Source organism: Octopus sinensis, linkage group LG22 (genome assembly GCF_006345805.1).
Source record: "Octopus sinensis linkage group LG22, ASM634580v1, whole genome shotgun sequence".
Classification (NCBI taxonomy): Eukaryota; Metazoa; Mollusca; class Cephalopoda; order Octopoda; family Octopodidae; genus Octopus; species Octopus sinensis.
In genome coordinates, this window is record NC_043018.1 from 20,964,969 (window position 1) to 20,992,572 (window position 27,604).

Sequence of the window (27,604 nt, forward strand, 5' to 3'; positions counted from 1 at the left end):
TTCAATGTGTGTGTTTGTATAAACTATTATTTGTTGTTTTCCTTTTATTGCAGTAAAATCTCACTGTTTTTGTGATTTGTTTTCATTATTCATTGTTTTGTCTGGCAATACAAGAAATTATTATTATTATTATTATTATTACACCACCAAGGTTGACTTTGCCTTTCATCCTTTCGGGGTCGATAAACTAAGTACCAGTGGAACACTGGGGTTGATGTAACTGAATACGCCCCTCCCCCAAAATTTCAGGCCTTTTGCCTATAGTAGAAAGGATTATTATTATTACATCACCAAGGTCAACTTGCCTTTCATCCTTTCGGGGTCGATAAATTAAGCACCCGTTACGCACTGGGATCGGTATAATCAACTAGCTCCCTCCCCCAAAGTTTCAGGCTTTGTGCCTATAGTAGAAAGGATTGTTATTATTATTATTCTAGCAGCACCAAATTGACAGAATTGCTAGAACATCAACCAAAATGTTTAGCAGCAGTTCTTCTAGTTTTTTTTTTTTAGCGGGGTGGGGGTGGGGTCAATAAATTAAGTACAGTTGAACACTGAGGATGATGTAATCAAATTCCCTTCCCTGAAAATGGCTGGCCTTTTTCCAAAATTTGAAGCCAGCAGTGTTATTATTGTTAATGTGACATCGCCTGTCTTCACGATCTGAGTTCAAATTCCACCGATGTCAGTTTTGCCTTTCATCTTTTCAAGGGTCGATAAAATAAGGTACCAGTTGCATACTGGGCTTGATCTGATCGACTGGCACCCCCCCCCACCAAATTTCAGGCCTTGTGCCTATAGTAGAAAGGATTATTGTTAATCATCATCATCCTGTGTTTTAAATCCGGGTTTTGTCCCCGTGAATGGGGGTGACCAGATCTACCTCAGTGCCATAGCAATCAAGATAGGCAGGTGCACCTCACCGCAACCTTTGGGCTGGGTGTTGCCCTTTCTCCTTTGCTATCATGAGGCTTTTTTGGAGCTGAATTTTCAACAGGGAGCATGTCATTGCTTACCCGTAACCTCAGTTTCTTGAAATGAGTGGTCCCAAGACCAAGGCCTCTACCACAATTTTTAAGAAATGTGGTGGAAAACTAGTTTAGGAAGGCGGTGACCCTATTCCCTGAGACCCCTTTTGGAACACCCCTACTGAATGCGATATATATTTTTTTTCCTTATCAGCAGAAATAGTTGAGTATTATTCTAATACACACATGTATCTTAACATATCTTTCTGTATCATAGGATGAAGGTTCTTACTTGAAAGCTAAATTCCTGACATATGACGCTGTGATACCAAAATGTTATTGCAATCCCGATGAACAGGGACATAAAGCAAATTCACAGGTACAGTAATATTTTCTTTAGTCAAAATTAATTATTAACCTTTACCCTGCATATACTCAGTTCTGTGCATGTGCTCTTGAAGCATGGGAACCAAATTAACTTGTCCTTGATAGGAGAGTACACTCCAGAATTCTCCACACTTCATGACATTGTACATCATCATCATCAACGTTTAGCGTCCGCTTTCCATGCTGGCATGGGTTGGATGGTGCAACTGGGGTCTGGGAAGCCAGAAGGCTGCACCAGGCCCAGTCTGATCTGGCAATGTTTCTACGCCTGGATGCCCTTCCTAATGCCAACCACTCCATGGGTGTAGTGGGTGCTTTTTACGTGCCACCGGCACAGGTGCCAGACGAGGCTGGCAAACGGCCACGATTGGATGGTGCTTTTTACATGCCACCGGCACGGGGGCCAGGCGAGGCTGGCAAACAGCCACGATTGGATGGTGCTTTTTACATGCCACCGGCACGGAGGCCAGGCGCGGCTGGCAATGGCCACGATCGGATGGTGCTTTTTACGTACTACTGGCACTTCGTTTTTACTGGCCAATGGAAAGAGTTTGTGAGGACTGGTTTGCATATGATGATCTGCATGTTATCACCATCCTCCATCATTTAACATCCATTTTCCATGCTGGCATGGGTTGGACAGTTTAACAGGAGATGGCAAGCCGGAGAGCTGCACCAGGCTCCAATTGCCTATTTTGGCATGGTTTCTACAGCTGGATGTCCTGAGTTCAAATTCCGCCAAGGTCAATTTTGCCTTTTATCCTTTCAGGATCAATTAAGTAAGTACCAGTTATGCACTGGGGTCAATGTAATCTACAGCTGGATTTCCTTTCTAACACCAACCACTTGTACTGGGTGCTTTCTATGTGTACCAGCATAGGATCTTTTTTATGTGGCACCAGTCCAGGTGCTTTTTACATGCAAGAACTTAATCAGTACAGTGAAGGTTAATTATTAAAAAAAACTTCACCCATTTTACATATTTCTCTTCTTTTATAATGTTTTTTCCTTATGTTTGTAGCAGAAACAATTTCTTTCCTTCTTGTAGAGAAACCTCTGGCCTTCTACTGATTTCTATCTTCTATATTGTTTAGCAGCTAAGTTGTTGGCAACTGGATTAATATTCAAAGAGTCAGTAGTTTGTATCCTGTCCGTGTAACTCAATCATGTTTTGGGGTCAATACAGTTCTTTGCTAGATGCAAACTTCTGTGAAAACATATCCAGCCATTGTTCAAAGGACATGGGGAAATATTTACCTGGCTTGGAAACTGATGAAGGTTGACAACAGGAAGAGCATCTGGCTGTAAATAGTCTGCCTAAATGAATCTTTTTCATTTGACCCATGCCTGCATAGAAAAGTGGATGGCAGCAGCAGTGAGGATGATGATCATCATCACAATTGCATGGATTACTTAATTCACCAACATTATATTTCTATTGTTTTTAATTTACAGAAAGTTTCAAAAGTTACAACGGAAAGCTGCAAAATACTTTAACCCTTTAGTGTTCGCATTATTCTGCCAAAATTAATGCTTCTTCATCTACATTGTTTTGAACTAATCATGCATTATCTTGTAGCTATGAGATTTTGATGAGGTAGCTGTTAATTTTTTAAATAATATTGTAGGGTTGGTGTGAGAGACCAGATATGACTAGTTTAAACATAAAACAGGTAGAATATTTTTGGCCAGATATGGCCGGTTTAAATGCTAAAGGGTTAAGTGCAAAATTCTTTTATAATTTTCTGCCAATTAAAAATAAAATAATTGCAGCGTGGAAGGTGTTTATAAGCCATTTAAGAAACACACAAAACCGTTAGATTCACGTCAACATTTAAATTTAATTTGTCAAAATATCTTCGTTGCTTTGAGGCTGCGACTTGTTCACTGACAAAGCTTCGTGCTCCCAAAAATGTATATACTCACATATTGAGTTCTATAGCAATCCATATCCGTCACAGCACTGTATTGCATCTGTCACGAAGTACCACAGGGTTAGAACAGTTTAGAACTGTGATAGTAAGTGTTGCATTAGCTTGCAACAGTGTAGTCAATACCTTGATGTTGATTTATGGAGAGATGTGCTCAGCAAAATCGATTTATTGTAATATACTTTGTAAGCAGTTTTTTTTCTTTCTCATAATTGACAGGTCCGAGCCACTGTTCTTCAATACCATCCTGAAACAAAGGTTATTACTCTGACTCTGAGAATGGTCTACAGCAGTGAAGTGTCTGAGATTTTCCCTGACATATTTATTGGTAAAATTATTAAAGGTGTTGTAAAGTACATCAGCTCAGAAAAGGAGATATATCTTCACCTTTCAAATGGACTTTGGGCAATTGCACATGTGAGTACACGGTTTTTTTTTATAATGATAATATACATATTTGAAACAAGCCTTCCCTCTCTCTCATGCTCTTACTTCTTGACATCTGGTATAAGCCACCTTCTTGAATACCCATCCACCTCACCACTCAATCAAGAGGTTTTGTCTTACAAGCTACTTGGTTACCTCACTGGTGCTGGTGCTACAAAGAAGCACCCAGCACACTATAAAGTAGTTGGCATTGTCCTGGGGTTGATTTGTTCAACTAAAAACCCTTCAAAGCTGTGCTCTAGCATGGCCGCATTCAAATGACTGAAACAAGTAAAAGGTAAAAGATATAATAGATTCTCCCATTGGCTTCAACATGTGAGAGTGTACCAACCAATGTTTTCGCTGTTAGACGGTGAGTTGGCAGAAACGTTAGCACACCTGGTGAACTGCTTAGCAGTAATTCATCTGCCATTCTGTTCTGAGTTCAAATTCTGCCAAGGTCAACTTTGTCTTTCATCCTTTCAGGGTCGATTAAGTAAGTACCAGTTATGCACTGGGGTCAATGTAATCGACTTAATCCCTTTCTCTGTCCTTGTTTGTGCCCTCTACGCTTAGCTCCCTGTGGGCAATAAGGAAATGAATATTTTTGTTGTTAGATTACCCACACTGATGATTTGTGATAAACAGTGCATGACCTTGCAGGTGGGGCCCAGTTAGAATTTTCTTCAGGTCCAGTAGCCCATCCCACTCAAAAGGTCCCTGAATAAGAGTTATTTAAGGATGACAAATGAAACCCCTATGTTCCCGGAAGTGAATTACTCAAACCCCAAAATTCCCCTCAACACATGGCTATGGTCCTCCCCTACTACTACTTGTGGTCAGAAATGCACATATCGTCAGCCACTAAGGGACATGCTCAACTGGTCAAGCAACTATTGAGCAAATCTGTGGTATTGGTCATGATAACACTTCATTATTATTTACATAATTTACATAGGCGCAGGAGTGGCTGTGTGGTAAGTAGCTTGCTAACCAACCACATGGTTCCGGGTTCAGTCCGACTGCGTGGCATCTTGGGCAAGTGTCTTCTGCTATAGCCCCGGGCCGACCAATGCCTTGTGAGTGGATTTGGTAGACGGAAACTGAAAGAAGCCTGTCGTATATATGTATATATATATATGTATGTGTGTGTTTGTGTGTCTGTGTTTGTCCCCCTAGCATTGCTTGACAGCCGATGCTGGTGTGTTTACATCCCCGTCACTTAGCGGTTCGGCAAAAGAGACCGATAGAATAAGTACTGGGCTTACAAAGAATAAGTCCCGGGGTCGATTTGCTCGACTAAAGGCGGTGCTCCAGCATGGCCGCAGTCAAATGACTGAAACAAGTAAAAGAGTATATCAGAATTGTTAATCCGCAACATTTTTTCCTTCTTCTCCAGCCTCCAGATCCCACTGCTCAAAAAAGATCTGCATTATTGAAAGCATACCCTGTTCTCTCCAAACACCGGTTAGTGTTGTATTTTTTTCCTGATATCTCGTTTCTTTTTTTTTCCTTTGATTGGCAGACCCGTTAGAGCATCACACAAAATACCTTGTGATATTTGTTCCTGTCCTTCACATTCTCAGTTCCAATGCCACTGCGGTCTACTTTGTCTTTCATCTTTCTGGTTGGCTGTTGCTGTCAGAATAGGTATCTGACCCATGTAAGCATTGGGAAAATTGGTGTTAAAACAGTTTTGGTGATGGTGGTGACAGCGCAATCAATTTAAACCTCTCCACCTAAAAAATGCTGGCCTTGTGCCAGAATTTGAAACCATTATTATTATTATTATTATTGGCGTTAGGAAGGGCATCCAGCTGTAGAACCACTGCCAGATCAGACTGGAGCCTGGTGCAGCCCCTGGCTTCCCAGACCCCGATCGAACCGTCCAACCCGTGCTTGCGCGGAAAATGGACGTTAAACGATGATGATGATGATTATTATTATCATCATCATTTTTATTATTATTATTATTAAGGTGGTCAGCTGGCAGAATCATTAACATGCCAGGTGAAATGCTTATTGGTCTTTATGTTCTGAGTTCAAATTCCACTAAGGTCAGCTTTGCCTTTCATCCTTTCGGGGTTGATAAAATAAATACCGGTGAAACACTGGGGTTGATGCAATAGACTAGTCCTCTCTCACCAAATTTCAGGCCTTGTGCCTTAAGTAGAAAGGATTATTATTATTATTATCATCATTAAGGCAACGAGCTGGCAGAACCGTTAGCATGCTGAGCAAAATGCTCAGCAGCATTTCATCCATCTTTAGATTCTGAGTTCAAATTCCACCAGGATTAACTTTGCCTTTCATCGCTTTTGGAATTGATAAAATTAAGTACCAGTGGAACACTGGGATCACTGTAATCAACTGGTCCCCTCACCCAAAATTTCAGGCCTTGTGCCTGTAATAGAAAAGATTATTATTATCTTTATATATAAAAGTAAGGTTGTGTGTCTGTCTCCTACGATTTAGATTCCTAACTACTCCCACATTTTGCGGTGCAGTTTAACCAAAACCGGGTATCTTATAGTCGTGATTCATATCGAGCCCTTCTGGGTATTAGCGCGCGTCTACGATGAGTCTACGATTTAAAAAAAAATTTACCATCATTTTTTTTCCATTTTAATGCATTTTTTCGCTATTATATAAGGAGAGTAACTCTCTAAAAATGTCTACGATGAGTCAACGATTTTAAAAAAAATTTACCATAATTTTTTTTCCATTTTTAATGCATTTTTTTGCTATTTTTTGGGTATAACTCTCTAAAAATGCTTATATAGTTATTTCCCTTACAAACCTGAGCAACGCCGGGCGATACTGCTAGTTATTATTAAATTAATAATATTATATATGTGTATATAATTATATTATATGGTAGTTTTTTTTAAGGTATCAACGCTTCAAGCTTGCTGGGGATAGGTCGTTTTCGCCCTTGCTCCCTTAATTTAATTATCTACATATGTGTATTATTATTAATTTAATGTATAAATTGCCTATAAAGTTTTATAGCATGCTGACTACTGATAAAAATCATTAACGTGATTTTTATCCTTATATTCTGTTATTATTATTATTATTATTATTGTTGTTGTTATTTTTTAAAAATAAAATATGGTCCATTGTCTTCTGCTAAACTGGGATCATCCTTGACTCTAGGGTCACAGCAGGTCCTCATCTCATGGAGAGTACATGGCGTAAAATGTGTGCAGAACCTAGCAGCACTATTTTCTGAAGTTCTCCCACGTTAACACTGCAAGGGAGTTTGTTGAGCTGCTTATCAAGGCCCTTTTTAATTAGCCCTAATGCTCCAATCACCACTGGTGCTGTGCTGCTTTTCATTCCCCACATCTTGGTCACTTATATTTCTAGGTCTTTGTACTTAAATAACTTCTCAACTTCTTTAATGGACACATTTCTCTCTGATGGTTCTGTCACATCTATCATTAAACATTTCTTATTCTTCCCATCTTTGATGATTATGTCTGGCCTGTTTTCCTTGATTTCTTTATCGGTATTGATTGGCATGTCCCAGAGTACTGTTACATCATCTTTTCTGGTCACAGTTTCAGGTTTATGCTGGTAGTGTTTACATATCTTCCAATGGATGTATTGCGCTACTCTATCATTTCTATGAATATATTCGGTGTTTTTTATTATTATTTTTCTATTATCTTTTTCAGATGCTGTGTAATGAAATTGTTACCTCTTGAAAATTTAGTTGAAGTTTGTCTCAGCTGGTTGGTATTAAAACAAATTACAGTTTAAGAAATTAATTATTTTTTCTTTTAGATTTATTTACTTTTATCTTTTCTTAACCATTTTCTCAACTATCACCCTTTCTTTAAAAGAATAGTTTTTCACTATTTCTCTGGCTGTTTTTTTTTTCTCTCTTTCTCTCTTTTTTCCTTTCTGTCGAAGAGCATTGACTCGAAATCTAAAAGACTTTCTCACTTCCCCGCATTAAACTAATACATCTGTTTGTTTATACACCCGACTTCATCTTTTGTTTTTTTGTAAATTCTCCCTATGTATGTATATATATATATATGCATACACGCGAAATATATCTATCGTGTATATAGTATATACAAATGTATCTTTTTTGACATAGGAAACCCAATAAACCAAATTCAGAATCTTCAGCTCTGAAAGACACTCTCCCAGCTGATGAATCAAAGGTATGTGGTACTTACTTTATTCCCTCCTACTTTTAATTTCTTTGAGTGGTTTGTGGTGTACATCTCACTGGCATCATATCTCACTAGCCTTCCTCCACACTTGACCCCACCCCTTCTGTTAACTATTAAAAAAAATATTGTGATAATCTTTAACCCTTTCGTTACCAACCCACTTGAAATTGCCTCTGGCTCTGTAGTACAAATATCTTGTTTTCATAAGTTCTGAATCAAGATATTCCTAACACTAGCTGAATGTTATATTTAAAAGAAGTGAAAGAAACACAGCATCTCAAAATAAATATGGTAACAAAAGGGTTAAGCAGCCTTTAGAGAGGGTGTATGTTCTTTGTCTCCCTTTTATATTCTACTCTTCTCTCCTCTTGATTTGCACATCGGGCAGATGCTTAGTAGAATTTCTTCCAGTTTTTCACATTTTGAGTTCACATCCTGCTATGGTTAACTTTGCCTTTCATCTTTCCAGGGTCGATAAAATGAAGTGCCAGTCAAGTAATCGACTTGTCTCTTCTCCTCAAAATTGCTGGCCTTGAACTATGCAATAGAATGACATCCTATTCAGGAGTATTTTAGTGATCTTATTTCTTTACTGCCCACAAGGGGCTAAACACAGAGAGGACAGACAAACGGATTAAGTCGATTATATCGACCCCAGTGCATAACTGGTACTAAATTTATCGACCGCAAAATGATGAAAGGCAAAGTCAACCTCAGCGGAATTTGAACTCAGAACGTAGCGGCAGGTGAAATACCGCTAAGCATTTCGCCCAGTGTGCTAACGTTTCTGCCTGCTCGCCGCCTTATTTTAGTGATCTTGGTCATTTGTATGCACGGGAAGTATGCAGCCAGCCTTATGGATCCTTATGCGGGGTGAAAAGTTATACAAATCACAAATTTCCTCAGAGTCTAAGTTTAACCCGAAATTATTTTATAATGTATTGCTTCACCCTATGTTGTAAGTTCTGGTCTCTCATACATTAGTTAAATAAATCCCGATAGTATAATAGTCGACCATCATCATTTAACATCCGTTTTCCATGCTGGCATGAGTTAGATGGTTTGACTGGAACTGGTAAGCCAGAGAACTGCACCAAGTTCCAGTCATTTGTTTTGGCTGGGTTTCTACAGCCTGATGCCCTTCCTAATGCCAACCACTTTACAGAGTGTACTGGGTGTGTTTTATGTGGTGTCAGCACAGGTGCCTTTTACCTGTTACCAACACAGGTACCTTTTGCAAGTGGCCACAACCATGATTTCAGCTTGTCTTCCCAAGCACAGCAGATCACCAGAGGTCTCAGTCACTTACAATAATAATTATATTGGTTTGTTACAGACAAAAGTGCCAGAAATACAGAAAGAAGTCAAATCAAAAAAAAATGCTGACATTGCTAAGCCAGAAGTGGAAGAGGTGAGTTTTGCTGTTAAATTCTGTAAAATATCGAGTTTATGAGATTTGCTTCTTTTATTTTTTTTAACCAGCTGCTTATTTACACTCCGTTAATTAGATAAGCTCCTTTTTTTATTTGATGTCTGCATATTTTCCGTGGTATCATAAGTTTGGTTGGAGGTTTACTTGAGGCGGAATTTTCAGTCAGATGCTCTTCCTGTTGCCAACCCTTACATGTTTTTTTCTACATGTCTTTGAATGTGTAGAGCAGTGGTTTTCAACCAGGGTTCCGCCAGTACAGTTCAGGGGTTCCGCAAGAAGTTACAAAACTGCTAAAATCGGCAGTAATTTTTAATTCTCCTGTGCAGATATGTGTGCATAAGACTATTAAATTATTGCACAGGGGTTCCTCGAGCCAGTGGAATGTTTCCTTGGGGTTCCACTCCAGCAAAAAGCTTGAAAAGCACTGGTGTAGAGCAACCAGTCATAATATCAATAAGGAACATCAACATCACCATTGTTTCCTTGAAACAGAAGCAAAGATGAACATGGAATACATGTTTACATTGATGCTCATTTGCAAGCATGCACGAACGCATATATGCACATAGGTGCTTCGTGCAGTTTCTGTCTTGTAGATTGCCCATCACAATGGTCAAACCTATAACACTATGGTAGAAGACACAGCTATTGCAAAGACATTTATCCAGTGTGTTATGCAGTGGGACTGAACCCAAAACCATGTGGTTGTCATGCGGGTTTCTTAACCTTGCAGCAATGCCTGTAAATCAGTAAATTAATCACTTAGCTCTGGATTTGTACCTGAAAACATATATTGCATACATCGACACTAGTATAGTGGGGGCGGGGCATCCACCCTGGGTAGCACTTTTAAAGGGGTACCACTTTTAGGTCTGCTGTTGATAATATGTGCTTCTTGTGGTGTCCGGAGGTGGCACACACTCTAGCTACCCCAGTGCACAACGAAAATGTACAGAAAATAGACTCCATCAACTGCCAGACAGGCCTCCGTGCCGGTGGCACGTAAAATGCAACATTCGATTGTGGCCGTGTGCTAGCCTTGTCTGGCACCTGTGCGGGTGGCACGTAAAAAGCACCCACCACACTCACGGAGTGGTTGGCATTAGGAAGGGCATCCAGCTGTAGAAACACTGCCAGATCAGACTGGGCCTGGCACAGCCTTCTGGCTTCCCAGACCCCAGTTGAACCATCCAACCTATGCTAGCATGGAAAGCACACATTAAACACTGATGATGAATTCAATATTATATTGTAGGTATTTATTTAAGCAATATGAGGGGACCAGAACCTACATCATCACCAACCCATGGATGTTACTCTCACAAGTCCTGCTTAACCTATTCTTATTCTCATAGCTATGCTCTCGGAGCATCCACCTCTGCTACTAATTTGGTCACCTAGATAACAGAAGCTATCTACTACATCATCATCATACATCCGTTTTCCATGCTAGCATGACTAATAATATTGATTTTTTTTATGGTTTGTTGCAGACAAAACCCCCCAAAACACGGAAAGAAGCAAAGTCCAGAACTGTTGAGATTGTTAAACAGGAAGTGGGAGAGGTGAGTCTCGGTGTTAAATTCTATGACATTTCCAGTTCACAACTCTATCCTGTCATAAGATATCAGTTGCTTTGATGGTTAAGAGATTTCAGGAATTATAAATCATTGAAATATTAAAATGACATGTTTATGAGATTAGAGAGGGGGGAGGGGGTCAGACTTAGCTTTGTCTTGTCGCTTGCTTTCAGTTGATTGACCAATTGCAAAGACTTGTGGAATATAAAATTCCATTACCTGAAAAAATAGGTTGATGATTGGTGGCCAACAGAGAGTCTGACCCTAAGACGTTGCCTTATAATCAATTCCCACTGAAGTCTTGCTAGCATGGAAAAACGGACATTAACCCTTTAGTATTCAGTTTACTCTATCAAATGTAAAACTTATTTATTCATATTTTTTTTAGAATGACAGGGTTGATGTGAGGGGCTGGATCTGGCCAGTCTTAACATAAAATGCGACCAGATATGACCATTTCAAATGTTAAAGGGTTAAACAAACTGTAACCCATGGTCTTTCATAGAGTTTCTATCTACCAGTTTCACTCACAAACTATTGGTTAGCTCAAGGTGCCACGCAGAGAGATAGAACTCAGGTCCTCTTGGTAGCAAATCCAACTCCATGTCCACACAGTATTGCCCTCACCCTATCTATATTATTTAGTTTCAACCTACATTCTAGAATTAGCCCTCTCCATTCTCCTCTATGGAACAGAAACGTAGCCCCTCTCAATGATCCTTGTTTTCTTTACTGCCCACAAGGGGATACACACAGAGGGGACAAACAAATTAAGTCGATTATATCGACCCCGAAATGATGAAAGGCAAAGTGGACCTCGGTGGAATTTGAACTCAGAACATAACGGCAGACGAAATACGGCTACACATTTCGCCCAGCGTGCTACTGTTTCTGCCAGCTCGCCACCTCAATGATCCTGGCAAAGAAGATCCATGGCTTTGATAGCAGATCCCTGGGAACCATTGAGAACATCAGATGGTACCATCACGCTTCCAACAAAGAACTGCATGCATGCACGCATCAATGCACAGCCTCCCACCTGGTAACTATCTGTCACGTGCTGGTACAGACATGTCCTCCATCTCCCGTGGGATCATAGTACCAGGGCTTTACTCTCATACGACACAGCAGTTGCAGACTGGAAGAAGCCTCATGGCAGGCCCTGCACCAAATGGCTGGAAGTGATTAAGGAAAATCTCCAAAGGCTTGACGTCACCTTGGAGGATGCAGAGGGGCTGGCACGGGACCACCAGCAATGGAGAGCACTGCTGAACCTGGGACTACCCCAGCCCCATGAAGCAGCAGCAGCTACATTCTAGAGCAGTGCTTTTCAGACTTTTTGCTGGAGCAGAACCCCAAGGAAACATTCCACTGGCTCAAGGAACCCCTGTGCAATAATTTAATAATTTAATAGTCTTATGCACGCATAAGGAGTGGCTGTGTGGTAAGTAGCTTGCTAACCAACCACATGGTTCTGGATTCAGTCCCACTGTGTGGCATCTTGGGCAAGTGTCTTCTGCTATAGCCCCGGGCCGACCAATGCCTTGTGAGTGGATTTGGTAGACGGAAACTGAAAGAAGCCTGTCGTATATATGTATATATATATATATATGTGTGTGTGTCTGTGTTTGTCCCCCTAGCATTGCTTGACAACCGATGCTGGTGTGTTTACGTCCCCTTCACTTAGCAGTTCGGCAAAAAGAGACCGATAGAATAAGTACTGGGCTTACAAAGAATAAGTCCCGGAGTCAATTTGCTCGACTAAAGGCGGTGCTCCAGCATGGCTGCAGTTAAATGACTGAAACAAGTAAAAGAGTAAAAGAGATATCTGCACAGGAGACTTTAAAATTTCTGCCGATTTTAGCAGTTTTGTAACTTCTGGCAGAACCCTAAGGTTCCGCAGAACCCTGGTTGAAAACCGCTGTTCTAGAGTTTTGATCCCTCATGTTTCACTTAACTAAGCACCTGTGCTATACTATGCAATTCATCAATGTTACTTTTATTGGTTTGTTGCAGACAAAAATACCAGAAATAGAGGAAGAAGAAACATCTACCAAAAATGGTAATGTGGTTAGCCATGAAGTGGAAGAGGTGAGTGTTGGGGTTAATTGCTCTAAAATTCATACAATATTCTTTGTATTAACCCTTTCATTAACGTATTTATTTTGAGATGCTCTCTGTTTCTCTCAATTATTTTAAATATAACAAAAAAATTTAGCAAAATAACTTAGTTATCATTAAGTTAGTGTTAGGAACATAAATTGTGACTAAGATTTGGTGGAAGATTAATTCAAAACTTATGAAAACAAGACATTTGTACTACGGAGCCAGAGCTGGTTTCAGCCGGGTTAATAACGAAAGGGTTAATGATAGCTCCTTGTTGACACTTTCCAATGCATTGTAGACTTCTAATTACAATAGGGCTTTCTGGGTCTGTGTTATATGATTATGCTAAAGGGGTACACATGCTACAGCAAAAAACTTAGATGATTTCACACACTGCAAACATGCATAGATACATACATGCGCACACATATACACGCACACACATACATACAAAAATTATGTCCTTGCTCAAAGTAAGATATCATCAATGTCATCTTTACTACTACTACTTTTACCATCACCATCACTACTACTACTGGTTTTGATCTGTTGCAGGCTGAAGAATCAAGAAGTGAAATAACGGAATTGGCAAATCTAAGTAAAATTGGAAAGGTGAGTTTCAGTGTTTTGTACAGCTGTAGTTTCCATGGCGTATATATTCCCCACCTGGATGGGACACTAGTCCTTCACAGGATTACTCACTTTTGCCAGCTGAGTGGACTGGAGCAATGTGAAACGAAGTGTTTTTGCTCAAGGACATAAAGCATCGCCCGGTCTGGGAATCGAAACCACAATCTTACGATCATCAGTTCAACACCCTATTCACAGAGTAGAATAAAACAAACCAATATTCTTGTTTTATTTATGTATATATATATATATATATATTTTTTTTTTCTTTCAACAGGTATCTCGTGCTACTATACACAAGAAACTGGAAGACAGCTTCACAGTGCTTTTGGCATCATCAGGGAAAGTTGGTGTGCTACCCAAGATGCATCTGTCTGATTTTCAAAGCCATTGTGATATGTTATGGGACATCTACAGCGAAGGGGACATGATGCGAGTTGTCAACTTTAAACACCTTAACAAAACCACTGTATCCTTTTTTTTCTTTTCTTTTCTCTTTTTGTTTTTTTTTAAGACTAGTGAGGTGTAAACATAAATGTTTGGTATTTATGTTTTTATTTATATAGACTAAGGAGGAACAGGATGGTCATGGTGGGGATCATTGTGGCTATCATCATCATCATCATCATCTAACATCCATCTTTCATGCCGGCATGGTTTGGATGGTTTGACAGGATCTGATAAGCCAGCAACTATGCCAAGCTCCACTCTCTCTTCAATTACTGCTTCCCATTTGCTTGGCAGACGGTCAGACTATCATTTACTCTTACTCTTTTACTTGTTTCAGTCATTTGACTGCGGCCATGCTGGAGCACCGCCTTTAATCGAGCAACTCAACCCCGGGACTTATTCTTTTGTAAGCCCAGTACTTATTCTATCGGTCTCTTTTGCCGAACCGCTAAGTGACGGGGACATAAACACACCAGCATCAATTGTCAAGCAATGCTAGGGGGACAAACATACACACATATATACATATATACGACGGGCTTCTTTCAGTTTCCATCTACCAAATCCACTCACAAGGCCTTGGTCGGCCCGGGGCTATAGTAGAAGACACTTGCCCAAGGTGCCTCGCAGTGGGACTGAACCTGGAACCGTGTGGTTGGTAAGCAAGCTACTTACCACACAGCTACTCCTGTGCTTATAATGAACAATTTCGTAAGATAACATTGTCATTATTACTGATATTAGGCGGCAAGCTGGCAGAATCATTAGCACGCCAGGCAAAATGCTTAGCAGCTTTTCATTTGTTTTTACTTTCTGAGTTCAAATTCCACCAAGGTTGACTTTGCCTTTCATTCTTCTGGGGTCGATAAAATAAGTACCAGTTGATCACTGGGGCTTGATGCAAAATTTGAAACCATTATTAAATGGTGTTTGGAAATATATTAACACAAAATTTGGATGAAAGGTTTTGATTTAGAGATCTTTAAAACAGGAAATTTGTATCAATAATCCAAAGGTGGCTTCTGGTGGGTTGGTACCAAAAGGGTTAAATTTTAACGGGTCAAGTGAGTTTCCTTTCAGATTAATTTCAAAATATAGAATTCCTTAACCATTTCTTAAGATATGTAGCAGTAAGCTTAGTCTGCGGCTAACAGCTAAAAAGGGAAACTTTGTACAAACATTCAAGGATATTTACGTAAGTTACTTTTTTCTTATTCTTGTTTCAGTTGTTTCACTATGGTCATGTTGGGGCAATGCCTCAAGGGATTTTTAATCAAATGGATCGACCCCAGTACTAATTTTTAAGTCTGGTGTTTATATTATTGGTCTCTTTTGCCAAACCACAGAGTTACTGGGATGTAAACACACCAACACTGGTTGTCATGTAGTGATGGGGGACAAACAGATACACATATACATGCATATATATATACATATATATCACATGATCACATGACTGACCAGACCATCAGATGTAGTTACACATCGCTGGTCACAATGCCTTCGCATTGTTTTAGCCTTCAAATGATGCCACCCCACTGGCTAAGCGAGCAGGCCAACAGAAGAAAGAGTGGTGAAAGAGTATAGCAGGGATCACCACCCCCTGCCGGAGCATTGCGGAGCTTTTAGGTGTTTTTGCTCAATAAACACTCACAACACCCGGTCTGGGAATTGAAACCACGATCCTACGACCGCGAGTCCGCTGCCCTAACCACTGGGTCATTGCGTCTCCACATATACATATATATATATATAAAAACATACATACATACATATATATATATATATCATCATTGTTTAACATCCATCTTCCATGCATGCATGGGTTGGACGGTTTGTCAGGAGCAGGCCAGGCAGATGACCACCCCAGGCTACTGTGTTGGTTTTGGCAGTGTCTTTACAGCTGGATACCCTTCCTAACCCCAACCACTCTGCAGAGTGGACTCAATGCTTTTTTACATGGCATCACTGTAGGTGATCTTGAGTATTCTGTGTAGACAGAATTGGTGGAATGCTTGAAAATGAAGAACTTGTATAATAATAATAATAATAATAATAATAAATGCCCTGATGCAGTATCAGGCAGTGGCTCTCATGGCTTCTGATCTTAACTGATTGGAAGTGTTATCATGTACATTGTTTTGTCTTGGTTTAAAAGATGGGCTACAGCAAATATTCTGCTCAATACCACAGATTTGCTTGTCAGTTGTTTGACCTTAACCAGTTGAGCATGTCCCTTAGTGGCTGACGATATGTGCATCTCTGATCACGAGCAGAAGTAGTGGGGGAGCATCATAGCCATGTGTTGAGAGGGATTCTTTAGGGTTTGGATAATTCACCTCCGGAAACATGGGTGATTCGTTCAACATCCTTAAACAATCCTTATTCAAGGACCTTTTGAGCGGGATGGTTACTCTACCAGAAGAAAATTCTAACTGGGCCCCACCTGCAAGGTCATGTGCTGTTTATCTTGATATGAGATCACCATGTCGCGCACATATGGTTGTGATGCATGTGCCTAGTGTACCCTTATCAGACGGGTAGTCATGATGGGTATACTGGGCTTCGTATATTTTACCCCAGTGTCACTTTGATGGCATTCACTGCTCTCTCACTCATAATAATAATAATAATAATTTTAATAATGAACTTATTGTGTACAGTGCTCAGGTGCTCTACAACTCATAAGAGAAAGTAAGCAAAACTGGATTAACAGTACATAGAATACACACAGGAAGTAAACAGTGAATAAATCTTAAAAATAAAAAGATGAGGTGAGGGACATCAGGTGTACTGTTGGTGAATTTCAGGAAGCATGGGAGTTTTGAAGGATGTAGGGTTTCGACAGCTAACTACTGATGTGGGTAGTTTATTCCATGCTTCAGCAATTGTGTGTGAAAAATTTTTTTGTCCGTATTGAGCTGACATAATATATTTTAATGTGACTTCGTGTGTACCATTTGCGATTTTTTTCTTTTTTTTTTTTTTTTTCTCTGTCTTCCCTTCTCCTATGTTTCCGACGAAGAGCTCCGCTCGAAACGTTAAACCCTCCTTTCCTCAGCGTCCAATAATACTATATTTGTTCCACATCCTCGCGTTGTCGTGTTTTTTTGTGCTTTCTTGTTTGGATTAACAATAATATATTTTATTCCAGGTTGGTCAGAATTTGATTGGAATTGTTAAAACAGTTGTTGATTATGGTATATTTGTTGAATTTCCTGGAGGTCTTCTCAGTTTTGCAGTCACTAAGGTAAGATGGCATCAATAATCACCATTTTACAGCTGCTTTTGATATCTTTGTTTGTGTGTGTGTGGATAATTTGGTCATTAAGGGGAACATTTGAAACACTTTGCTTTCCAGCAGTGTTTAAAAGCAGGTTAATTTTCATTAAATTATGCCCACAGCAATGTGGCAGAATGGCAGAACATTTATCAGCTTCATGCTGGATTGGATTCCTTCCTATCACTAATCATTCTCAGTCTTCAAATTTGTTAATCTTTATATATAAAACTGAAGTTGTGTGTGTGAGAGTCTGTCTCCTCCGATTTAGATTCCTAACTACTCCCACATTTTGCGGTGCAGTTTAACCAAAAGCGGGTATCTTATAGTCGTGATTCATATCGAGCCCTTCTGGGTATTAGCGCGTGTCTACGATGAGTCTACGATTTTAAAAAAAATTTACCATCATTTTTTTGTTTTTTTAATGCATTTTTTGCTCGGTTTATATAATGCAAGTAACTCTCTAAAAATGCTTATGTAGTTATTTCCCTTACAAACCCGAGCAACCCCGGGCGATACTGCTAGTAATGTATATAAACATACAAGGGGGTGCTAAAAAGTTCCTGGCCTTACGGGTATTGCAAAAGACTTGGTTAGAGGCCCAACCTTCCAAATTCTTTTACAGAGCTTAGAATTTCTAAGCTCTGTAAGGGCTGCTGCAATAAGTGTATGAACCTGAGAGGGGAATATGTTGAATGAAATCATAATTAACTGATCCTGGTTTTTCTTTTACCAGAAACAAGAATCTTTTCAGCGCCCCCTTGTATGTACCTTTATGCACCCTTGTATATAACACCAACCATTTTACAGAGTACCCTGGGTGCTTATTACATAGCACTGGCATAGGGGGTGAGGGGCATGGCCGTAAAGGACATGCCTGTATGTATGTGTGACCATGATTTTACTTAGCTTACATCAATATTCTTTTACTTGTTTTAGTCATTTTGACTGGGACCATGCTGGAGCACCGCCTTTTAGTCGAACATATCGACCCCTGGACTTAATCTTTGTAAGCCAGGTACTTATTCTATCGATGTTTTCTGCCGAACCACTAAATTACAGGGACGTAAACACACCAACATTGGTTGTCAAGTGATGGGGTGGGAGACAAACACAAACACATACGTATATACATATATATATATACGACAGGTTTCTTTCAGTTTCCGTCTACCAAATCCACTCACAAGGCTTTGGTCGGCCCAAGGCTATAGTAGACAACACTTGCAGAAGGTGCTGCACAGTGGGACTGAACCTGGAACCATGTGGTGGGATTACTTGCAGCTTTTCTTGAACAGTTTCATTTCATGTCTAATATCTATTTTTTGGGGTTGAATCAAATAAATGGAGTTTTTGAATCCATTTTCAGGAGATAGCAGCAGGTCCAGACATGAATCTACACAAATATTTTAAAGAAGGCATGACCGTTTCCACTCATGTGTGTGAAATTAATCAGAAAAAGCGGCAATTCAGAGTCAGCTTGAAACTCAAGAAAACTGACATTGACTCGGATTTTCAGCTAACCTACTTTCGCAATTACTTTAAGGAAAAAAATATCATTATAGACCATCTAAAATCTACGAAAGGTAAGTGTGGGTTTGGAGGGTTTTTTTTGTTTGTTTCTCTAGTTTGTATTTTATTATTAATTGATTAAGGTGGCGAGCTAGCAGAATCGTTAGCACACCGGGCGAAATGCGTAGCCGTATTTCGTCTGTCGTTACGTTCTGAGTTCAAATTCCGCCGAGGTCGACTTTGCCTTTCATCCTTTCGGGGTCGATAAATTAAGTACCAGTTACGTACTGGGGTCGATGTAATCGACTTAATCCGTTTGTCTGTCCTTGTTTGTCCTTTCTGTGTTTGGCCCCTTGTGGGTAGTAAAGAAATATGTATTTTATTAATTGATTGTGGTCTTCCATAAGAATGTGAATCTGAGAATTATATGACTCCCTAAGAGGCAATTTGTGACCTCTACTCTCTTTCTCCCTTTCTCCCCATATATATATATATCACCGTGATCACCGTGACCAACCAGGCTATCAGATGTTGCTACACATCGCTGGTCACAATGCGTTACGCATTGTTTTAGCCTTTAAATGATGCCACCTCGCTGGCTAAGCGAGCAGGCCAACAGAAGAAAGAGTGAGAGAAAGTTGTGGTGAAAGAGTACAGCAGGGATCGCCACCATCCCCTGCCGGAGCCTCGTGGAGCTTTAGGTGTTTTCGCTCAATAAACACTCACAACGCCTGTTCTGGGAATCGAAACTGCGATCCTACGACCGCGAGTCCGCTGCCCTAACCACTGGGCTATTGCGCCTCCACATATATATATATGATGGACTCACATATGAGGGTTTGACAATTTCTTACCAAACAACCACACAGATGATTTGTTTATAGTGATCAAATGTTTGCGTTGATATAAGCTCACTCCCTCCATCAGATCAATATTACCTGTACAGGTGCAACAAGTGCCACATGTCAAATGTCAAAATGATTGCAGAGGAACGTGAAATGAAGTACTTTGCTCAAGAACACAATACAAGGCCTGGTCTGGGAATCGAACCCACGATCTCGCAATCGTGAGTGCAACGCCTTAACCGCTAACCACTATATATATATATATATACTCTTTTACTTGTTTCAGTCCTTTGACTGCGGCCATGCTGGAGCACCGCCTTTAGTCAAGCAAATCGACCCTGGGACTTATTCTTTGTAAGCCCAGTACTTATTCTATCGGTCTCTTTTGCCGAATCACTAAGTGACGGCGACGTAAACACACCAGCATCGGTTGTCAAGCATGCTAGGGGGACAAACACAGACACACAAACATGCACACACACACACACATATATATATATATATATATATATACACATATACATATATACGACGGGCTTTCTTCAGTTTCCATCTACCAAATCCACTCACAAGGCTTTGGTCGGCCCGAGGCTATTGTAGAAGACACTTGCCCAAGATGCTACGCAGTGGGACTGAACCCGGAACCATGTGGTTGGTAAGCAAGCTACTTACCACACAGCCACTCATCGGAGATGCTTTACCCCATGCAGAAAGTATAGGAGCTCTTTAGGGGTTGTGCAAACTCTTCTCAATTCATTGTAATGCTGGAAACCCTTCTGTATTGTCGGCAGATATTGCAGGGTCACAAGCATTTCATCCCTTAACCTGTATGCTTTGTCTGAGTGGGGCATTGAGGACCGAACTAGCATTCAGCTATGGTGGGATTCCATTTGTGGTCTCTTGTCAACCATTGCCACCTTGAGCTTGTTTCAGCTGCCATGCCCATCTCTTTGATGGCATTCTTCAGTTATTTTGGGTTCCAGACCTATCTTCTTCAGGAAACCTCATATCTTCTGCCCACTAAACCTCATTTCTGACTTATGTTAAATTTCATGTGATTAAATAGATGGTACATGTCATATATTAGATCTGCCTAACCTGTGTCGGCACGTAAAAGCAGATATCAAATTGATAGGCGCGGGCATGGCTGTGTGGTTAGGGAGCTTGCTTCCTAGCTACATGGTTTCAGGTTCAGTCCCACTGCGTGGCACTTTGGGTAGGTGTCTTCTGCTATAGCCCCGAGCCGACTGGAGCTTTGTGATTGAATTCGGTAGGCGGAAGTTACTGCCGTGTGTGTATGTGTGCGTGTAGATGCTTGTGCCTCTCCGAAAGAGAGAGAGAGATGATGGTGCTAATAACATTTAATTTCTTTATTCCTACCTAGATTTTCCTTGGTTGTTTGAAGATTTACACACAGGAGACTTGTGTAATGTAACTGTTACCAAAGTGGTTAAAGAAGGTGTGCACTGTACACTGGAATCAGGCACTAAAGGTTTCATTGCCACACACCACAGAAAGGGTAAGTTTAAGCCATATTTTTTACAGGAGTATTACTGGTATTTTTTGTTTCGTAAGTGTTTGACTACAATGGTATTTGAGCTTTTACTTTTTACATCAGATCAGGATTTCAGTGACGAATGACCGAGACCTTTGCCAATATGCCATGCTTGAGTAGAAGACCCATCAGGCCAAGTGAAATTATAGTCGTGGCACATACTGGTGTCATGCAACTGGCACCTGTGACGGTGGCATGTAAAAGCACCCATTACACTGTCAGTGTGGTTGGCATTAGGAGGGGCATCCAGCTGTATAAACATTGCCAGATCAGACAAGTCAGGTGCAGTCCCTCATCCTACCAGCTCTTGTTAAACCATCTAACCCATGGACAACGGACATTAGGTGATGATGATCATGATGATATCTATACACAAGTTTGCTTGTCCCTCTAATTATTCAGCCAGTAATTTGTTTGAAAGTCCATTCGTGAAACTGGCTATCTACTTAGATGTCTATCCATCCAGCCTGTCTACCTATAATTGCTCATCTGCATTATCGTGTGTCCATTTTAAGTTTGTCATCATGAAAATCAAAATCTAAATTGATCAGCATCAATGGAAATTGCAGCTGTGATACCAGTGCCGGTGGTACGTAAGAGAATCCATCCGAACGTGGCCATTGCCAGCGCTGCCTCGACTGGCCTCATGCCGGTGGCACATAAAAAGCACCATCCGATTGTGGCCGTTGCCAGCTTTGCCTGGCCCCTGTGCCGGTAGCACGTAAAAAGCACCATCCGATCGTGGCCGTTTGCCAGCCTCATCTGGCACCTGTGCCGGTGGCATGTAAAAAGCACCCACTACACTCACGGAGTGGTTGGCGTTAGGAAGGGCATCCAGCCGTAGAAACACTGCCAGATCAGATTGGGCCTGGTGCAGCCTCCTGGCTTCCCAGACCCCAGTTGAACCGTCCAACCCATGCTAGCATGGAAAGCGGACGCTAAACGAAGATGATGATGTCTCAGATAGATTTCTTTCTCATCAAGAAACATTAATTATTCAGCTGATTACAAATGCCAAGTGTTTTCTCTATGAAGAATATACCTCTCAACATAATCTAGTAAATTAGCAACCTCAGGAAATGAGCTTTAGTTTTACAGAAACAGTTACACAACCTTCTACTCGGCAGGCAAAAATGAGTTGTACCTGTAACTCAAGAGGCCAGCCTCGTCACATTCTGTGTCACGCTGATACTCCCTGAGGACTAGATTAACCCTTTCATTACTGTATTTATTTTGAGATGCTCTGTGTTTCTTTCAATCATTTTAAATATAACAAAGGATTTTGTAAAATAACTTAGTCATCATTAAGCTAGTGTTTGGAACATAAATTGTGACTAAGGTTTGGTGGTATATTTTAATGCAAAACTTATGAAAGCAGGACATATTACCACAGAGCCAGAGCCAGTTTTGGCCGGGTTAGTAACAAAAGGGTTAAGGATACACGTGTCTGTGGACTGCTCAACCACTTGCACATTAACCCTTTCATTACTGAATTTATTTTGTGATGCTCTGTGTTTCTTTCAATTATTTTAAATATAACAAAGAATTTAATAAAATAACTTTGTTATCATTCAGCTAGCGTTAGGAACATAAATTGCAAATAAGGTTTGGAAGATTTTAATTAAAAACTTATGGAAACAAGACATGTATATTAAAGAGCCAGAGCCAGTTTCAACCGGGTTGGTAACGAAAGGGTCAATCTCATGAGCAGGCTGTTCTGTTGATGGGATCAGCTGGAATTTTCCTTGTAACCAACGATGTACGTTCTTTACGAAATAGTCTCTCCTTATGGTTTTTGTTTTCTTGTAGGTCTCACTGTTAAAAAAAGCATGACAGTCCCAGCTGTTATTCTGGATCTGGATCTCTTGCAAGGAATTATCCAGCTGATTGCATCACCTGTAGTTGTCAAACAGGTGATGAAAATGCAGAAAAAACCAGAAAAGGTGCAGTAAATGACTTTCTTTTTATATATGTGTTTTTTCTTTATTGTTCTCAGTATTTTTGTTTGTTATTATTATTATTATTATTATTATTATTAAGGTGGTGAGCTGGCAGAATTGTTAGCATGGCAGGCAAAATACTTAGCAGCATTTCATCTGTCTTTATATTCTGGGTTCAAGTTCCGCGGAGGTCGACTTAATCTTTCATCGTTCCGGCATCGATAAAATACCTAATTCTCTTTTACCCACAAGGGGCTAAACACCGAGGGGACAAACAAGGACAGACATAGGTATTAAGTCGATTACATCAACCCCAGTGCGTAACTGGTACTTAATTTATCGACCCCGAAAGGATGAAAGGCAAAGTCGACCTCGGCGGAATTTGAACTCACAACGTAACACAGACGAAATAACGCTAAGCATTTCGCCCGGCGTGCTAACGTTTCTGCCAGCTCGCCGCCTTAAAATACCAGTTGAATACTGGGTTCAATGTAATCAACTTACCCCCTCCCCCAAAATTTCAGGCCTTGTGCCATTTGTAGAAAGGATTATTATTGTTAAGGCGGCAGACTGGCAGAATCTTTAGCAGGCTGGGCAAAATGCTGCTAAGCATTTTGTCTGTGTTTCTACTTTCTGAGTTCAAATACTGCCGAGGTCGACTTTGCCTTTCATCTTTTCAGAGTCAATAAATTAAGTACCAGTAAAACACTGGGGTCAATATAATCAATGAGTCCCCCCACAAGAAAAACAAAATTCAGGCCTTGTGACTTTAGTAGAACAGGTGGTGGTGGTTGCTGATGATGATGATGTTGTTGTTGCTGTTGTTGTTGTTCACATTGCAACCACATGGTTTCAGGTTCAGTCCCACAGTGTGACACTTTGGGCAAATATCTTCTAGTACAGCCCCAGGCTGACTAATTCACTTGACACAAACCACGTGCAAGCCCCATCATGTATGTGTGTCTGTGTATATATATATATGTGTGTATTTGTGTTTGTGCCTTCTCTACCACTTGACAACCAGTGTTGGTTTGTTCACATCCCTTTAACTTAGTGATTTGGCAAAAAGAGACTGATAGAACACAAGACTTAAAAATGATAAGTAATTGAGTTGATTTGTTTGACTAAACACTTGAAGGGTGGTGCTCCAGCATGGGCGTAGTCAAATAACTGAAACAAGTGAAAGATAAAAGATAGAAAGATATGGGAGTGTTTGTGTCTCTCTGTCTCAACATCACATTCCAATATTCAATTCCGTTATTCTACAAAACCAGGTAATGTGGTGGAGGTCTTAAAACTAATTCTTTTAATTTAGTTTCGAACATTAATATTTGAAATTTGTTTATTTTTAGATTCCAAAGAATAAAAGACTCAAGTCACATGTGCTGCTGGTCCGAAAGGAGTTTGTTATCGTTTTGTTAAAGATGAAAGGAAAGGCAAAATTAGCTTACCTGTCTCCTAAAATGGTAATATATATATATATTTATTTAATTTTCATTCAAATTAATGTTTATTTTATCATTTACAAAAAAAAAAAAGAGGCAGTTATAACTGTCTTCGATTATTGTAATTTTAGTATATCATTACTATACAACTAATAAGCTGACTTACCAACTGTGACAAGAGTCCTTGGACATGTTCACTTTGGAGGTTAAAATTTTATGCTTCTTTGAAATAAATGTCTCTTCTCCTGAAAAAATCCCAAAACTTCTGGAATGTACCTTGTATATATCATCATCATCGTTTAACGTCCATTTTCCATGCTAGCATGGGTTGGACGGTTCAACTGAGGTCTGGGAAGCCAGAAGGCTGCACCAGGCCCAGTCTGATCTGGCAGTGTTTCTACGGCTGGATGCCCTTCCTAACGCCAACCACTCCGTGAGTGTAGTGGGTGCTTTTTACGTGCCAGGCGAGGCTGGCAGACAGCCACGATCTGATGGTGCTTTTTACGTGCCACCAGCACGGGGACCAGACGAAGCTGGCAACGGCCACGGTTGGATGGTGCTTTTTACGTGCTACTGGCACGGATGCCAGTCGGGCGGCACTGGCTACGGCCACGTTCGGATGGTTCTCTTACGTGCCACCGGCACTGGTATCACAGCTACAAATTTACAAAAAAGAAAGAAGAAGAAATAATTGGTAAAAACTGAATAATTTAGGCACTTAGTCCATTCTGCAAGATGATTGATGTTAGAAAGGGCATCCAACTGTAAAAACCATGTCCGAAACAGACACAGTAGCCAGGTGTAATCTTCTACTGGCCAGCTCCTGTCAAACTGTCCAATCCCATGCCAGCATAGAAGGCAGACTTTAAATGATGGTATCGGTGGCGGAAGCATAGTTAACCCTTTTGCTGCCAATTTTCTGAGATCATTCCTGCTTCTGTGATACATTTGCCATGTTTGAAAGTGATCTAAATTAAAACCAGCCATCAAAATGTTAATTTATGTTCCAAACTAGCATTTAAACTGGACATATCCAGTCAAAATATTCTACTGGTTTTATGTTTAGACTGGCCAGATCAGGTATCTCACACTTACCATACAATATTATTCTCAAAATATACAATCATGTCTTTGAAATCTGAGTGGCTGTGTGGTAAGTAGCTTGCTTACTAACTATATGGTTCCGGGTTCAGTCCCACTGTGTGGCATCTTGGGCAAGTGTCTTCTGCTATAGCCCCGGGCCGACCAATGCCTTGTGAGTGGATTTGGTAGACGGCAAGTGAAAGAAGCCTGTCATATATATGTATTTGTGTGTCTGTGTTTGTCCCCCTAGCATTGCTTGACAACCGATGCTGGTGTGTTTATGTCCCCGTCACTTAGCGGTTCGGCAAAAGAGACCAATAGAATAAGTACTGGGTTTACAAAAGAATAAGTCCCGGGGTCGATTTGCTCGACTAAAGGCAGTGCTCCAGCATGGCCGCAGTCAAATGACTGAAACAAGTAAAAGAGTTATAAAGTAATGCATGACTAATTCAAAACAATGTGAATAAATAAGTAATCTGAATGCTAAAGGGTTAAGACGGACAAACCCATATCAATTAATTCTTTCTTATTTCCAAAATTAATTCAAACAAAGGCAGTGGATTTCAACTGAAATATGGTAAGAAAAGGGGTTAAGAAGTTCACTTCATAATCACATGATTTCAAGTCCAGTCCTATCATGCAGCAAGTAAATGTCTTCTACTAGAACTCTGGGCTGACCAATGTCATGTGAGAAAATTTGGTAGACAGAAACTGTGAGGAATCCTGCTGTGCATTCTGGAAGTTTTGAGACTTTTTTTTTTTAGGAGAGGCAGTTATAACTGTCTTCGATTATTGTAATTTTAGTATATCATTACTATACAACTAATAAGCTGACTTGCCAACTGTGACAAGAGTCCTTGGACATGTTCACTTTGGAGGTTAAAATTTTATGCTTCTTTGAAATAAATGTCTCTTCTCCTGAAAAAATCCCCAAACTTCTGGAATGCACCTTGTATATATCATCATCATCATCATTGTTTAACGTCCGTTTTCCATGCTAGCATGGGTTGGACGGTTCAACTGGGGTCTGGGCAGCCAGGAGGCTGTACCAGACTCCAAACTGATCTGGCAGTGTTTCTACGGCTGGATGCCCTTCCTAACGCCAACCACTCCGTGAGTGTAGTGGATGCTTTTTACGTGCCACCTGCACAGGTGCCAGACGAGGCTGGCAAACGGCCACGATCGGACGGTGCTTATATATATGTATATAGATATATATGCATGTGTATATGAATATTGATATCTTACAGCTTTGCTCATCATTGCTGCTGCTGCTGATGATGATGATGATAAGGTATTTACATAGATGCAGGCAAGGCTGTGTGGTTAAGCAGTTTCGGAAATCTACCTGAAGCATGGAAAAGTAAACATTAAAACAATGATGATGATGATGTCAACTGCTGTTTTTATTTATTATTATTATTATTATCATCATCATCAGCATAATAATAATAAAAAGTGGCAAGCTGGAAGAATCGTTAGCACATTGGGCAAACGCTTAACAGTATTTCGTCCATCTTTATGTTCTGGGGCACTGGACTGGGGTCAGTGTAATCAACACATCCTCTCCCCCTCCAAAATTGCAGCTCTTATGGCAAAATTTCAACCATTATTTATATATAGGCGCAAGAGTGGCTGTGTGGTAAGTAGCTTGCTAACCAACCACATGGTTCCGGGTTCAGTCCCACTGCGTGGCATCTTGGGCAAGTGTCTTCTGCTATAGCCCTGGGCCGACCAATGCCTTGTGAGTGGATTTGGTAGACGGAAACTGAAAGAAGCCTGTCGTATATATGTATGTGTTTGTCCCCCTAGCATTGCTTGACAACCGATGCTGGTGTGTT

The 27,604-nt window shown here is 40.4% G+C and overlaps 1 protein-coding gene across 3 annotated transcripts in view; it reads left to right on the forward strand.

Moving 5' to 3' along the window:
- The window catches only part of LOC115223284 (protein RRP5 homolog), a 50,283-nt gene that overhangs the window by 12,567 nt on the left and 10,112 nt on the right, over positions 1–27,604 (forward strand). The window contains exons 7-22 of one of the 3 annotated variants that reach the window (XM_029793792.2): positions 1,246–1,347; positions 3,506–3,703; positions 5,112–5,179; positions 7,396–7,452; positions 7,827–7,893; positions 9,242–9,316; positions 10,831–10,902; positions 12,934–13,008; positions 13,579–13,635; positions 13,931–14,122; positions 15,224–15,298; positions 17,258–17,353; positions 18,753–18,969; positions 21,125–21,259; positions 23,105–23,238; positions 24,588–24,701. In XM_029793792.2, the coding sequence (XP_029649652.1) occupies positions 1,246–1,347; positions 3,506–3,703; positions 5,112–5,179; positions 7,396–7,452; positions 7,827–7,893; positions 9,242–9,316; positions 10,831–10,902; positions 12,934–13,008; positions 13,579–13,635; positions 13,931–14,122; positions 15,224–15,298; positions 17,258–17,353; positions 18,753–18,969; positions 21,125–21,259; positions 23,105–23,238; positions 24,588–24,701 (1,734 nt within the window). The remainder of the gene's footprint in view (positions 1–1,245; positions 1,348–3,505; positions 3,704–5,111; positions 5,180–7,395; positions 7,453–7,826; positions 7,894–9,241; positions 9,317–10,830; positions 10,903–12,933; positions 13,009–13,578; positions 13,636–13,930; positions 14,123–15,223; positions 15,299–17,257; positions 17,354–18,752; positions 18,970–21,124; positions 21,260–23,104; positions 23,239–24,587; positions 24,702–27,604) is intronic. The other 2 variants (XM_036512195.1, XM_036512196.1) reach the window with 2 other exon arrangements.